The following is a 14849-nucleotide window of genomic DNA, read 5'->3' as shown; positions in this document are numbered from 1 at the left end:
GAATTTTTCAAATCGGACCAGTAGTTCCCGAGATTTGCGCGTTCAAACAAACAAACAAGCTCTTCAGCTTTATATTATTAGTATAGATTTGGCCTTATTGTAGCGTATAAGGAGCACTAATTTAAATTTGTCGTAGAGATTATTTTATCAAATGTACTTATTTCGTAGTTCAATTTTACAAAGGTACTATTTACAATAAGATGTTTTATTGTAACGCAACTGTGTGTTTTTGTTAATTAACTTTATTTAATTGCACTTATCCTTTTTTGAATTGAAACTTTAAATTGAGGATGGCAAACTTGTTCAATATTATGTCAAAAATATCTCAATATTTTTCTAGAAATATGTCGTAAGTATATTGGATAAACTCTTAAGAAATTGAGATCGATTCGATTGTGGAAATCAGATGTTTTCTGGTCCAGATTCTAAATATTTAACATACATACATACAGGTAAAGGTTAAGTGCCTCAAGATATTAATTACAAGTAAAATATACGTCATAATGTAAAATGAGATATAGTGCAACTAAATGAAGTTGATCATAGCACCAACATTGTGGTTTAAAGAAGACAAGTGTTTTAACTTTTAATATAAGCAACATTTAATGTGCCCTCTCTTGTCTATTGCTACTTAATAGTGATAGAGATAAAAAAAAAAAACATTTTTTTTTTCAAAATTTACAATACTCTTAATCTGTGTACGCTTTATATTTTTTTTTAATTTCCTCAGAGATTAATATCGTTTTTAATTGACATTTTTGTCATAGTGAATTTTAATCTTGATTTTAATAATAAACAATATTATACTTTATTTTAATCGTAACAGTATTTGTATATTTCTCTTTAATTTACAACATTTGAATATCGCTCTATTTTTGAAAGTACAAAAATGCATGTTGGCGATATTATAATTGTGCATTAATAATAATTACAATGAAAATAGTTGTAATATTTTATAAGGAAAGATAAATATTAAATATGCCTTTAAATCTTTTCCATTTGACAGCTACGATGTATATTTTATCTATATTATTTTCATCACAGATTATAATATTTCTAATTCCATTTTACATTCCACACTACTTAATATTTTATGTACTTAATTTTAATTCTTATTATTATAATGCTTATTATTTTTATAATTTATTTTTAAGACTGAATTGTAAACAGGTTCATAATATGTGAAATGCAATATAATTTATTATGTATATTAGTTTTATGTATAATTCTTTATTTTTGCACAAATGTGTGTTCTGTATTTAATAGTCATTTCTTTTAAGATTTTTTTTGCTGTCTACTAATAAATGTTCTTTTCTAACTATTTTAGTGCATCTGTTTTCTTAACTTCTTTCATTAAACTGGTTCTATATATTTTATAATCTGTATGTTTCATAAAATTGTTAAAAAAACCACGTATGTTAAAAAATAACGATTACATATTAAGATTTTTCACTTTCGCAAAATAAAAACGAAATGACTGAAATGAATTTTCTTGGTTGTTTTCATCTTAAATTTGTGAGAATGCTTTCAATATTCCATAGTACACATAAAATTTTAGTAAAATATTTTGTATTTGAAGTTAACAGGAAAATCGCGGGGAAGCATTAGTTTCTGACAAGAACAATTACTAATGTAATCATTATTTTTTACGTAGGTCAAGGGCATTCTTTACACTAATTCTTAATAATTTCTCAATTAATTTTCTAACAATCGTAACAACTTTTCTTGAATTGTTCTGTTTCTAAATTAAAATTTTTTATTTCTTTTTTTGCCGCGTTTTTGTAACATTTCTTTTTACGTATCTTGCAATATATTATAGAAAATTAGTTAATAAATCATGAAATTTTAATTTCTAACAGCGTACTTATAGATACTAAGTACTTAATATAGATCTTCTGTGACTAGTTTTATTACATCTATGTATTATGTGAAATGAATAATTAATGAATTGAAATCATGGTGTTTTATTTATATCGTCTTTTTTAATGGAATACAAAGAAATGTATAGAGCTATAGTGACTCATACCTAAATATTGTATCTATACATATTATACATTTTAATATTTTTAAAGCAATTAAATTTCCTCTAGCAAATTGCAATGATTACTACATATCAGTCATTATGTACCACATTTATGTACAGTATTATGAATATACATGTATTATGAAATAGATTAAACCTTTACACTTTAAAAAAATCTTGATATAAGTATATTACTTCTTACGATATAAAGAAATGAGTAAGCTCAATACTTTTTCTTAAATCTTTATTTTTTAAAGACAGGTTTTAAAAACCCATATACTTCCCATATACTATTGAACAAAATAGATACAGCAATTTAACAGTAACAAAAATTAAGTTCTATTAGTCCCAAAAATTTAACAGTTGAACCTGTGAGTTGAACAGTAAACAAAATGAGGTCAAAACTAGTTTTACCTTATTTAGATGTGTTTTGAATATATTGCATAGACAGCAAAAAATAAGAAGAATTAATACTGTCAACGTCTATGTTTTGCTACTTCTACTTTTTACTTGAGAATAAAATCGTAAAAATAATTAAAAATGCCCGCCCAAGTGGAACAGAAAACTTTGGACCCTGAGGCCGAATTGAGCAATGTTCAACGAACGGTAAACAATCAGTAAATTAAGTAGATATTTAAATCAACTGAAACTCGAAAAGTGTTTCAAAGAAGTAAGGAGAGTAACGGTGCATTTAGATCGAACGAGCAATTATACTCAATCTTACCCAACTATGTCAAATTCTTTTAGTGTAAACTGTAAACAGGCCTAGAACATTATTTCGTTGTTCATACAGAGTTCGAAAAGATTCTAGGCAATGTTCTAAAACTAAATACAAGTATTCGTTAACACTAAAGGATCACGAAAGAATGCTCTTGCTCTAGCTCTATGTTCTTTAGATGTAAATTGTAAATGCACCGTATGCTTCTTACTGACTGGTTTTAAATTGTCAACCGAAAACCGTCTAAATTGTTCCTAGAGTTATGTATTGTTCAACAGAAAAGAGATTAATAATTTTAAATAACATTCTAATATTTATATTATGTTTAACACGTTCACTGCGGCATGTCCAGTATCGGGCCATCAGCGACTACACCACAGTGCGGCGCCCAAAATCGCAGTTTTCACCGTGGTGCGGCGAGGTTTTTTATATGTTAATCAATGACTAGAAAAGAGACAAATATATTATGATCACAGTTTGAAGTAGGACTCAATTTCGTTTAAAAATCGTATGGCAAAATATTGGACACACGCATAGAAAAGAAACCGTTTCTTTTGTGTGCGGCATGTCAAATATTTTGCCATGGACAAGCACCTCATGCCGCACTGTACTGCGAGCGCGCCGCGTGTCAGTCTCGCATAGTGATGCACCAGGACCGCACGCGTCGTTATCAAATTTTTAAATGACAATGATACCTTAGAGGCTTTAGTTTTTTTTTACTTTTTTTTATTTCGTAGCATAAATGAAAAAATGTGATGACAGTTGTGAAAATAATAAAACAAAAGTTAAACATTAAAACAAAAGTTACTGAACAAATTAAAACAAAAGTTACTGAACAATTTCCTGATAGTACTCTATCAAGTACCTTGTTTTATATGTGTTTTTTTTTGTATCGACGATCTCGTTATCTGTTAACAAACAGACTGAAATATACAAAATTTATTTATATCGATATCGATGTTTTATTTTACAGTGTTTCCCATCGCTATTACTGTAAACATACCGTATCAACGCAGTGCGGGACGGCAAATAATTTTTCACAAAATCAGGGGTTTACATTTTCCCTCATATCTTTTAAACTATTGGGTCAAACTAAAAGCTATTTATGTTGTATATACAAGACTATATATACTATTATCTGAAAAAATTTTTTTTGAAATATCTTGAAATTTCATGAAATTATTAACCTTCAAAGTCAGAAGGTGCGATGTGATAAAAATGGCTCATGACGCACAGTGGTGAACTTGCCGATGTGAAGTATGGAAGACATGCCGCAACAACGGTAAGTTTGGCATTTTAGGTGCCGCAGTGAACGTGTTAAGAAAAAAACTTATCTAATTTAATAATTTTAGACTGTGAAAGGCCATTCCACACAACGCCATCTAGTGTAAACTTAGCAGAGCTTTCACTTTACATTATATTCTAGTATGAAAGTACCTCCTTATAAGTAAAAGAAAGTAGCCTAAATTCAGTGCCATAAACTGATAAACACCCGAAAGCACTCGGAGATATTATATTAGATACTCTGAATCTAACCCTACATTCACTATTAACAAAATATGAAACAAAGTTCTCATATAGAAAACCTTAATCATACATATTATTATGAAACCCTCCCCATCATTATTCATACCAACAAATAAACCTAACTCAAAATAGTTCTAAAGTACAACTACAATTTTAGTTCCAAAAATTGGCGCCAACATGTAGCGTTGAGAAGCGCGCTGGCGGCGTGCCGCAGCTAGCGCCGCAGGAGAAGCAGATCGGCATCCTTGCTAACGAGCTGAAAGAGACCTTGCTGTGTATTAACGTAAGGTTTATAATATTACGTAAGCTATTACTTATTAGGATAATATGTATAGATACAATACAAATGCAGCTCTACAAATTTTATATTTATTGGACGATTTTATTGCCATTTATTCATATTTATTGTTACTCAGCTTATCGGTAATTTATTAAGTGACTATGTATAAAGTAAGGATAAGATACTTAGTAAAAAATATATTTTTCATAAGATAATTATTAGAATTAATTAGGAACTTAATTTAGAATTAATTTTTGAAATCGATCTAAGTAGTAGTCCCTGAGATTAACGCGATCAAACAAACAAACTCTTCAGCATTATATTATTATCAGTATGAAGACTGAAAGTTCATACATGTTGTTATTCAAACAGTACATCGTTTTGCCTCGATTTTATACAGATAAATTTGGATATCGATGTTTTAATTAATCTAAGTAACTAATCACTTCTTTCTTAAAAAACTCATTACTATTTGGTGAACAAGACAGAGCACTATTTATAATATTGTTTTTAAAGTAGGTATTGTCTATCTAATACATAAATCATACAGCTAGCTAAAAAAGGCCAGCATGCACTTCGAGACAACCTAGTCAAAAGCGGCACAAAGAAATCCATCGTGGAATATGAGCATCTCGAAGGTGTGCTGAGAGACGAGCGCGCACAGCAGGCAGAGCTGGACTGCTTGAACTACCTCGCGCAGAAGCAGCTTGTGGAACTGCTGAAGAAGGTCCCTACTGAAGCTGATGTAAGTATGGAGTAGGTGTAGCGATCTTCACGTACCTACCTACATTATTATAAGGTACTTACGTGTTTATTTTTTGAACCTCCGACGGTTCGTTATTTTCTAGTTACTATGTATCTTGTACTTTTTTTGTTCTTATTGTGAACCAATTTTGATGATTCTTGTTATATCTGTGAGCTTTACATGTGATGTATTTGTTCAGATCTTTTTTTTTTTGTATTTGCGTACTTTGGTAATTTTCTGCATTTCTATTTAAATTAGTTTTAATAAATACCTAAAAATTAAAACTAATTTAAATACAAATGCAGAAATTCATAAAATGTTATATTATATTTAAATGTTTATTGTATAGTTACATTAATGTTATTTGTTTTAGTTACATTATTGTTTCGTTTTCCTGTAAATTCTCAGGAGCTTGCTATGATAGAAAACGCGAACAACCGTCTCCGGCGTATGGAAAATCGGCTGGATCTAGCAACTAAGCGCTTTTGTCTCGTCAACACGGACAACAAGAGAGTCCGGGAAGAAATTGATAGGCTGCTGGTCGAAAGGTTTTCATTATAGCCATAGTATAAAATCATTCGCTTATCGCTGTCTGTGTGTGATTCATAAAGTGTCAGAAGTGAAACTTCTCTGGCAAGATTTTATGATACCAAATTCGTCGCCTTACTCTATGACGTGACGGTATTGCCATGACGCGATCTTGAAATTTTACTCTCAACGCGCCTAAAGAAGATTCACTTCAAAAGACGCAACAGATTTTGCTCATATTTTGATGCATTTTTTTTAACATACCTATTAGATAAGTACCTAATAAAATCTTCCTCGAAACCACACTATCCATTTGTGAAAACATAATGAAAATTGGTGTAGCAGATTTTAAATACGCTACTTGATTTGCTCCTTACTCCCAGCACCGAACTTTCCGATTAAAACTTTTATATTTATTCGATTAACAACTTAATCGAATATGCACGCATTGTAGAATTTAAATAAAACTGCCCATTCAATATATTTAATTTTTATTTTTAGGATATCATTTGTTTTGATAACTGCTTCATAATAACATAGTAAAATAACTCCTCTATATGCCTAAATGAAAAAAAAAAAAAAAACGGACACAGTATTTATGTATTTTATTTATAACACAAAAAAATCAAATATTCCCTCAGAAACGACTTCAACATCCAATGGAACCGCACGATCGGCAAGCTGGTGAAAGGCAAGGAGTACCTGATGGACATCCTGGAGATAGCCACCAACGCGTTTGGGGATAGAGACGAGTGCTGCAGGAAGGTGGAGGCGTTGAAGTGGAAGGGCCTGTTCCAGCTTAATAGGGATATATCGGTATAATAAGAAAACAATATGAAATTGTGATGAAATTTATTTAAACACTAAATAAATTGTTTGAACAATGATTTACAGGTTTACATCCCGTTAGTGCGCCTGGGCGTGCAGCAAGTGCTGAAAAAAAAAAAAACCATAAGATGTGATACATAATAGAGGGTGTAATCGTTAAGTGTGCACAGGCGATTTTTCCGTAACTATTACAGATAACAAAAAACTTTAAACTGTTATCGAAAGTACTTAACCTAATGAGTAAAATGGCCGTAATAAATTTTTAAAAATAAAACGGGAAATATCAAAAAAATTATCTTAAAACCCTCCCATACATTTAGTATGAGATATGAATATCCCATGAACATTTAATATGAAAGATTATAGCTTTCTCTTTCTTTTTTTGGTTTTCTGCTCTAATTACTTCGCAAATTTGAAGGGAAGTTAATTTAGAAACTTTAAATAGAGCTCCTCATGGTATTGTACAATGAGGACGTCATTTCGAAAATCTGCTATGAATACAAAATGTATGGGAGCGTTTAATGTAACATTTTTGGATATATTTCTCGTTTTATTTTTAAAATTTTATTATGGTCATTTTACTCATTAGGTAAGGTACTTTCGATATCAGTTTAAAGTTTTTTTATATCTGCAATAGTTACGGAATAATCGCTTGTGCACACTTAACGATTACACCCTGTATACTACCTTTGTCTTTTTTGTTCTTTCTCTATCAAGTCTTTTTCTAATTAATCTGTGTTCCTACTTTATTTAATTGACTACCTAGATGATTTATCTTATCTTACCTTTTTCAAAGCTTATTTAAAAAAAATAGTAGATTTAGCCGACATTTTTTGTTTTATTTATTTTTTTCTATATTGTTTACAACCAATCCACAGGAGATGCAATCATACGAGGGCGAGCTGAACCACCTCGCCAAACTTGAAGAATTTTTACGCGTAAAGGGCTCTCGACGAGTCTGTGAAGCGGACGAAATTGAAGAACTGCAGCGGCAGGAGGAGGTGGCGCGGTGCGAGCGGGAGATCTCGGAGCATGATGCACTGCTTGATGAGATATTTGTTAGTGAATAGTGGCTAGTGGCTTATGGCTTGTGGCAAGTGGTTAAGTTACGTGTGTGAAGAAGATAAAATTAAGGAGTTGCAGCGGCAGGAGGAGATGCCGCGGTGCGAGTGGGAGATCGCGGAGCATGTGGCGCTGCTTGATGAGATATTTGTTAGTGGCTTGTGGTTGTTGGATAGTGTCTTGTGGCTAGTGGCGAGTGGTTTTTGGCTTATGGCTAGTGGTAAGTGGCTTGTGGCTAGTGGCTAGTGGCGAGTGGCTAGTGGCTTGTGGCTTGTGGCTTGTGGCTAGTGGCTTATGGCTATAAGGTGTGTTCGAGAAGCAGATGTAATTGAGGAGCCGCAGCGACAGGAGGAGGTGGCACGGTGTGAACGAGAGATCGCGGAACGGGACGCGCTGCTCGATGAGATATTTGTTAGTGGCTTGTGGCTAATGAGATGAATGTTAATGGTTAGTGTTAGTTGTTTGTTAGAGGATCGTGACTTACCTTGATTCGGGTCAATGAGATGTTTCAACAACGAGTGTTTCTCACAACGAGCTACAAACAGCTCGTTGTGTAGTACAAATTAGAAAATATTTAGTACTTAATTCAGGATTTTTCTAGTCTTGTAGTTAATATGCATACGTTATTTTCCAGCAATACGCCGGCTCGGATAGAATAACTACCGTTATTAATCACTTCCGAGCGAATGAAATTCAAAATTTCTCTATCTTTGTACTGCTCTGCGAAGTGTTGCAAGAATCCATTTTCATTAGAAAGGAGTTGGAGATAATGAGACAAACTATAAGTTAGTTTACGATATTCTAGCTGTTATCCGTTGTTTTGCTCAAGTGCAGTGAACTTCCCAAAATTGCATTAGATTTTCCAAAAATTGCATGAGTGCAGGTACAGATATAGGAAAACACTACATCTGTTGAAACAGCTTATTTTAATAAGACATACATGACAAAACATCTATATTGTTTACTACAAGCAGCCAACTGCACATAGCTAGCTCACATTTTTTTAAAGATAGAATACTGACTTCCGTTTTTGGGTTAAAATATCCACCCAACTACACAAACATATTGTTACAGTGGACCAACGCGACATTAACGAAGCAAGAGAGGAGAAACAAGACAAGCGATTAACCGAAATACGACTAGAATTGGAGAACAAAAAGGAACAAGTGCGCGGCATATTGGAAGCTAATAATAATGCTGAAGCCACCATCTTGAAAGTGTTGAGAGGAATCGATGATCTTGTTAGGTCTGTGCCATTTGTAATTACTGGAAGAGAGCATTTTTTAAAAAGTTTATATCACCTGTCGGCCGTAGGGTATAAATTTGTTCAGCATGCTCTGTAACTCAATCAGTTTTTGAATAAAATACAAAAAACTTGTGATTACTGCAAAGCAAAATTCATGGTAAACATTTGTTTCACAACAAAATTTAACTGAATTTTCCATCAACCCTACAAAACGCAGTGTTGCCACAACTGTGCAACATGTTCATTTAAATTTAGCTGAAATTTTGTTTCTCAACAAAAGTTTACCATTAACATATAAATGAGCCGATGTATGTTAAAGTGGTGATAATGATGATGATAGTGATGACTAATTTGCTGTTTGTTGAGATGATAAATAAGTCGATGACGATGATATTGTTTGTGACAATAATATGGGTGATGGTGATGATGATGCTCCAGGTTGGCGAGGTGTGACGTGACGCCGCTGCTGTCGTTGCTAGGCAACCACAAGGAGGTGACGAAGTGGAACGTGCGCAAGTTCCTCAGGATTCTGGAGTCGGAGGTGAAAAGCCTCATCGAAGTGGTGTATGGCGCTGTGAAGGTAATAGATATATTTTTTTGTTAATTTCATTTTAACGTATTGTTCAATTTTTGGCATGATGAAATTATAGAAAATAATTCATACCTACAAATAATTAAATCGAGATAAAAAATATTCATATGTCAAGTATTACGCACCTATCCCAATAAAATATATTCATATTCTATTTATAATTTATAATATCTTTGTTTCTGACAAAAAAAATTAATGTTCCGTCTTACCAACTTTTTTTGTAAATATGTACTTACATACCTACATAACTCTGTGTAACATGTTATCGGTACAATGTTCTTTACATGTTTGCGATCCTTTAGCCCCCGGCACCCACTCCCAAAGCGCGCAAAGGCCCCGCGCCCCCCACAACCAAGCTGGTAGCTGATCCATATGTGGAGACACTCCGACCTAACAAGATTGAGAAGCTAGTGCCGTACCAGCCTTGCGCTTAGTATGAACTGCTTAGCTTTTTCTTATTTATAAGCAATATGTGCCGAGCACACCATTATTTTTTTTTTAAATAAATAGCCAGAAATAAAATCCTTTTCAATAATTTATAAAAATTAAACCAAGTATAAGTCCTGACCTGACCTGACCTGTTAAAGGTGTAATAGTTTTAAAGAAGTGACAGTATAGCTCATTTGGAGTAAAACAAAGAAAACATTACAGTAATCCAAAATTAATAATGCGCATGGAGATCTTCGCTATCATATTTCCAGAAACACCCGAATCACCCCGAATCATTGAATCGTAAGTGCCCTAAACAATGCACTTGCATCTTGCACCTTGTTCGAAAGAAATAGACTACAAGCCCGCATAGGAAAAAAATATGGGTCAAATGAACCACCAGGGGACATATCTAGAACGATAGAAGAGCATAAAATAATAAGATTCATCACTATGCCGTCACTTGTAAGTAGGGCATGCAGAACCGAGTCCGGTTCCAAGTTTCTGAAACCCGGTTCCAAATCGAGCTCAGAACCGGGTAGAACCGAAGCCGTACTTAGTCAAATGACCCCCTGGAGTAGGGAAAGAGAGGGGATTACAACTCTCGATTTTTTCCCCTTGTCCCCATGATTTTTGTACGGCGTTGCGGAGTAATGGATTAAAAGCAGTATAGGCATAGTATGACACAGATGCCGTACATGGTCAAATGACCAAATTTACCCCCGGTAACTCTCGGAAATTAAATAAAAATTCCGACTTTGTGGACCACCATTTTTGTACGGCACTGAGCGGTTTCTTATTATTTTTAATGGATCTATCGATGGTTAAGAATGCCGTACAAAAATATATGACCAAAATTTACCGAGTCTACCTGTACTTTTCAATTCTCATCTGCACTCAGTTGGACAGCTTACAAGTGACGGCATAGTGATGAATCTTATTATTTTATGCTCTTCTATCGTTCTAGATATGTCCCCTGGTGGTTCATTTGACCCATATTTTTTCCTATGCGGGCTTGTAGTCTAAAATAGGATTCAATTCAGAGTCATACACAATCGAAAACAATTCGAGCGGTAGGTGACGGTAGCCTGTCAGTCAAAAAATTCAAAAATCCGTCAGTCGTCTTTATATATTGGTGGTGACCGCACGTATTATCTCTGTATGGAATTATATAGAGTTGCTGTTACAACATACCCTTCTTAGTTTAGTTTCAAAGTTGAATTTTCCGATAAAATGATTATTTACACAAGTAGCAGATAGCAGTGGGGAAAGTGAAAATTAATAAGAGCATAATGAAAGTTCTGATCATTCTACGATATCAGAAATGGAGATGATCCCTGATTTTGTAAATCCTTTGGACTGAGATTTTGAAATGATTAGATTTCTTCAATTTAAATGTAAACCAGTGTTAGAAAGTATTTTTTTTTAAATATAAACTTTGTTTTATTTTAACCTTCCATACATCCATCAGTATGCCGGCTTCAGTAAGACACTTTAATAGTTCTAAGTATAGAATTTTCCAAGTAAATCAATACAACAAATATGTATTCGCAAGCGTGTAACTTATCCTCGCTTTTAACTTACATTAAATTATCGAAACAAATTTCGTAACTTTTCTCTTTTACCATAAAATCGCAATAAAACTCAAATTCTAATAAACTATGCATGAAGAAAATAGGTTTAACCACTCTATATAACATATCGTCTTCGGAGGCTCGGGGAATATGACAGTTGCCGACCAGTGACGAATTTTTCTATGCGCATTATTAGTTTGGGAGTAGTGCACCTTGTTGAAACTTATTAGTTTCAGGAATATTTGTTTGATATTTTAACTATTTTTTATATTTTCATAATTCTTAGGGTAAACTATGAAAAGTACTTAAGTAATAAAAATGTTTTAAAAGCATTTTTTGTTAGTTTTTTTACTTCAAATGAGCCATACTTTCACCCATTTAAAATTATTACTCCTATAAAAAGTCACGCTGTATAAGTTACTTAATTCATTTTTATATTATTTTATTGTTAAAATTATTTAGAAAATCTTTACCTGTTTTACTGTAAAAGCCTTAACAAACTTTAATATTATTTAATTCTATATCACAGCTGTGTAGAGGACTACATAATGAACCTTGTATTTGAGACACCAGCAGTACCGGCTGATAAAGAATATATTCAAGGGATATTCAAGTTGGAAGATGTTAACACTAAGTTTGGAATTTATACACTCACTATTCCTGCGTTAGTATAATTATTACTTATCTGTTCATACTGCAGGGACTGCACATAGTTGATGCGGGTTACTTGGTACTTTATGAGGATTTCAAACGTTTTTTAAAGGGATGGAATATATAAATTGATTACTTTTATTGTTGTTAAAATATAACGAGGTTTGAATGTACATAATTAACTGCTAAATAATTGTATTACCTACATGAAAAACAGACTATTTACATAATTTCTATACCTACCTACTGGCTACTTTTATTTTTTTACAGAAAGCGTCATCCTTATCGTGGACCAAAGAAGGATTAATTACGATATCAAGTTTTTATGTACCTTTTTAAACTATTTGTTGTTTTTACGAAATATATAATAGTAAAACGATCCAAAGGTTTTTATTTCCCTATTACCCTCAAAAAATATAATATAAGTATAGGTATAATAATTTTAGTTAATTAGATTATGATAGGAACTTACTTAATTTATTATACCTATACAAGGAACGAAATATTGTTACATTGTAAATGAACTAATTAATATAACTTACTTTTATTCAATTCGAGTTTTCATGATGTAGTCATATCCAATTTTTGTACTTGTAAATTGGCATCAAACGATAATAATAATTACATTTATCTACTCATGTGGTTAGCGTGTGACATGTTTATATAAATCCAAAACACCTTACAACTGGCTCTGGGATTTACTGTTTAATAATACATTGTAATACATAATAATTACACTCAAATCTGCTAAGTGGCAAAGTGAGACCGCGTGTCCCGTGAGAAGTGAGAGTGACAATTAATGACAATTCAAAATTTCCCGCCATGTTTATCGCACAAGCACGCCACAGAGCAAGTAATATGAAGCATGCCGTCACCACGAAAAAAGTCCCGTAGACGCAGCGCTGACGGCGCCTAAAATAATGTTGCCAAAATTATAAAATTTACATGCCCCCAGAGTTGGGGAAATCAGTGTGAAAAAGTGTCAGAAAAAAAATTAAAAGTATAAAAACGATCGAACAAATGTAATAGAAAAAAATCTATTAAAATAAAAACATTTTCTATGATATTAAACTTATACAGTGCGATACAAAAGAGATGAAAAAAAATGAGGGCGCCACCGTCGCTCATATAGCAACACTGATACTGCGACGCAAGCGATCTTGATACTATAGAATAAAAATCAAAATATTAAAAGTAATAAATACCGCGATTTAAAGTTGTTTCATTGATCATCGTGTAAATTTAAGACAAAAATACATTAGTATTTTAAATAACCTACCTAGGTCAAATTTTACTTAAATGTATTTGGAATTAGTTTATAGAAATCGGTCAAGCCATTTAGACTGCAGAGGCGCACATAGAATCAAACATACGAACAAACAAACATACATACATACAGCTCAAACCTTAGGCTCAAACACATTACCCTCCTTCTGGGTCCGTCAGGTAAAAAAAAAAACAAGGTGATTTGAAAACTACATATTTTTATTTATTTTTTGTAGATATTCTCACTCATTTTTACTCCATTGCTCCACTATCCTGCGTACTGTGCTTTCAGAAACCCCTATAACAAACGAATTAAGATGAATAAAATCAAATACATAGTGCATTGAACATATTTATTTAGTAGCTTAAAAATATTTTTTTTATGTCGGAGGCCAAGAGTCACTTTGGGTCCCTGCGCCACTCTAGAGTAGTAAGTAAGGATTCATAGGTAGTTGTATGAAAATAGTTATCACTATACTATTTAAGGCTGGTTGGATTGGATATAACTTCTTGACTCAAATTGTGCTGGTCGCACTATAAAAACTAGTTTTTGTTTACATACAAATAACCTCAAATTAAATTTCAAAAACGTAATAATCGCCCTAGATACGTACATTAAACACTCGTCACTAATAGAATATTCTATTTTACGTAGTACTGAGCAAAAACAAATGGAATCTCACCGGTATAATCTGCTGTACGTTTTAAAACGTTTTCCAAATATTTTTCTCGTTTTTCAGCTTGAAATTATGAGAAACACCGAATTAAAACTTTATACATGGCATCACGGACACCGCTACGTTTAACCTTTTTCATGATTTCTCCTTTTTTGAGTAAATTTCTTGTTCAAAATTACAATTTTATCTTAAGAATTCTCAACTTCACCAAAAAAACAACAAATTTTTATTCAACTTGACAGCTGCATTGAAAATTTAGGGTTGCCAGATAATGAAAAAAAAAATTAGTTCCAAATTAATTAATTTCATCTCTTTTATGTCGCACTGTAACTATGATATTAAACTTCTTAACTTATTATTGTAATTTGTTAAACCTTGATTAGTGATTTTAGCACTTATTTATTAGAACCAGTCTTGAATATGCTAGATTAATTAATATTAAGCGCAATACACATTGAGCCCGCCGGGCCGCCGACAAAGCCCGGCGACACAACCCGGCGGCCTGTATGAAAAGAATCATGTCGGCAACATGCGCCCGCGCGTGTTACCCGCCGACATGTTGGCGGCTTGGGTACGCCTGCGCTCAGTTGCCCGGCGATTTTCCGACTTGTAATAAGTGAAGCCGCCAACTAGACCGCCGACAAAAAGTTGCCGACATATGTCGGCGGCCCGGCGGGCTCAATGTGTATTGCGCTTTATGCTG

At 33.1% G+C, this 14849-nt stretch overlaps 1 protein-coding gene and 1 long non-coding RNA gene across 3 annotated transcripts; one reads left to right on the top strand and one right to left on the bottom strand.

The window, feature by feature from the left end:
* Positions 1-2440: 2440 nt before the first annotated feature.
* On the top strand, positions 2441-12583 carry LOC123700599 (outer dynein arm-docking complex subunit 1-like). The gene is made up of 12 exons (XM_045647862.1): positions 2441-2629; positions 4426-4551; positions 5099-5293; positions 5702-5841; positions 6463-6637; positions 7528-7707; positions 8346-8496; positions 8786-8957; positions 9396-9537; positions 9852-9982; positions 12082-12216; positions 12474-12583. Exons 1-12 carry the CDS (start codon positions 2564-2566, stop codon positions 12508-12510), a joined length of 1650 nt encoding a protein of 549 aa, XP_045503818.1. The 5' UTR covers positions 2441-2563; the 3' UTR covers positions 12511-12583.
* A 1084-nt stretch (positions 12584-13667) lies between these two features.
* Positions 13668-14469, bottom strand: LOC123700603. Of its 2 annotated transcripts, none has more exons than XR_006752629.1 (2): positions 14084-14469; positions 13668-13767 (listed from the first exon to the last, which is right to left on the bottom strand). It is a non-coding gene; the product is annotated as an uncharacterized LOC123700603 (long non-coding RNA). The 2 variants fall into 2 exon arrangements; XR_006752628.1 differs by having other exon boundaries at positions 14153-14469.
* Positions 14470-14849: the final 380 nt, after the last annotated feature.

Source organism: Colias croceus, chromosome 19 (genome assembly GCF_905220415.1).
Source record: "Colias croceus chromosome 19, ilColCroc2.1".
NCBI classification, from domain to species: Eukaryota; Metazoa; Arthropoda; class Insecta; order Lepidoptera; family Pieridae; genus Colias; species Colias croceus.
This window is presented reverse-complemented; position numbering and strand designations above follow the sequence as displayed.

What these genes read in the sequence shown, in the direction of transcription:
- LOC123700599 (XM_045647862.1), top strand. Translation starts at nt 2,564, where the DNA reads ATGCCCGCCCAAGTGGAACAGAAAACTTTGGACCCTGAGGCCGAATTG. An exon ending in CACTGCTTGATGAGATATTT is followed by an intron (nt 7,708 to 8,345) that starts GTTAGTGAATAG and finishes GTTATTTTCCAG; the next exon opens with CAATACGCCGGCTCGGATAG. An exon ending in GATAATGAGACAAACTATAA is followed by an intron (nt 8,497 to 8,785) that starts GTTAGTTTACGA and finishes ATATTGTTACAG; the next exon opens with TGGACCAACGCGACATTAAC.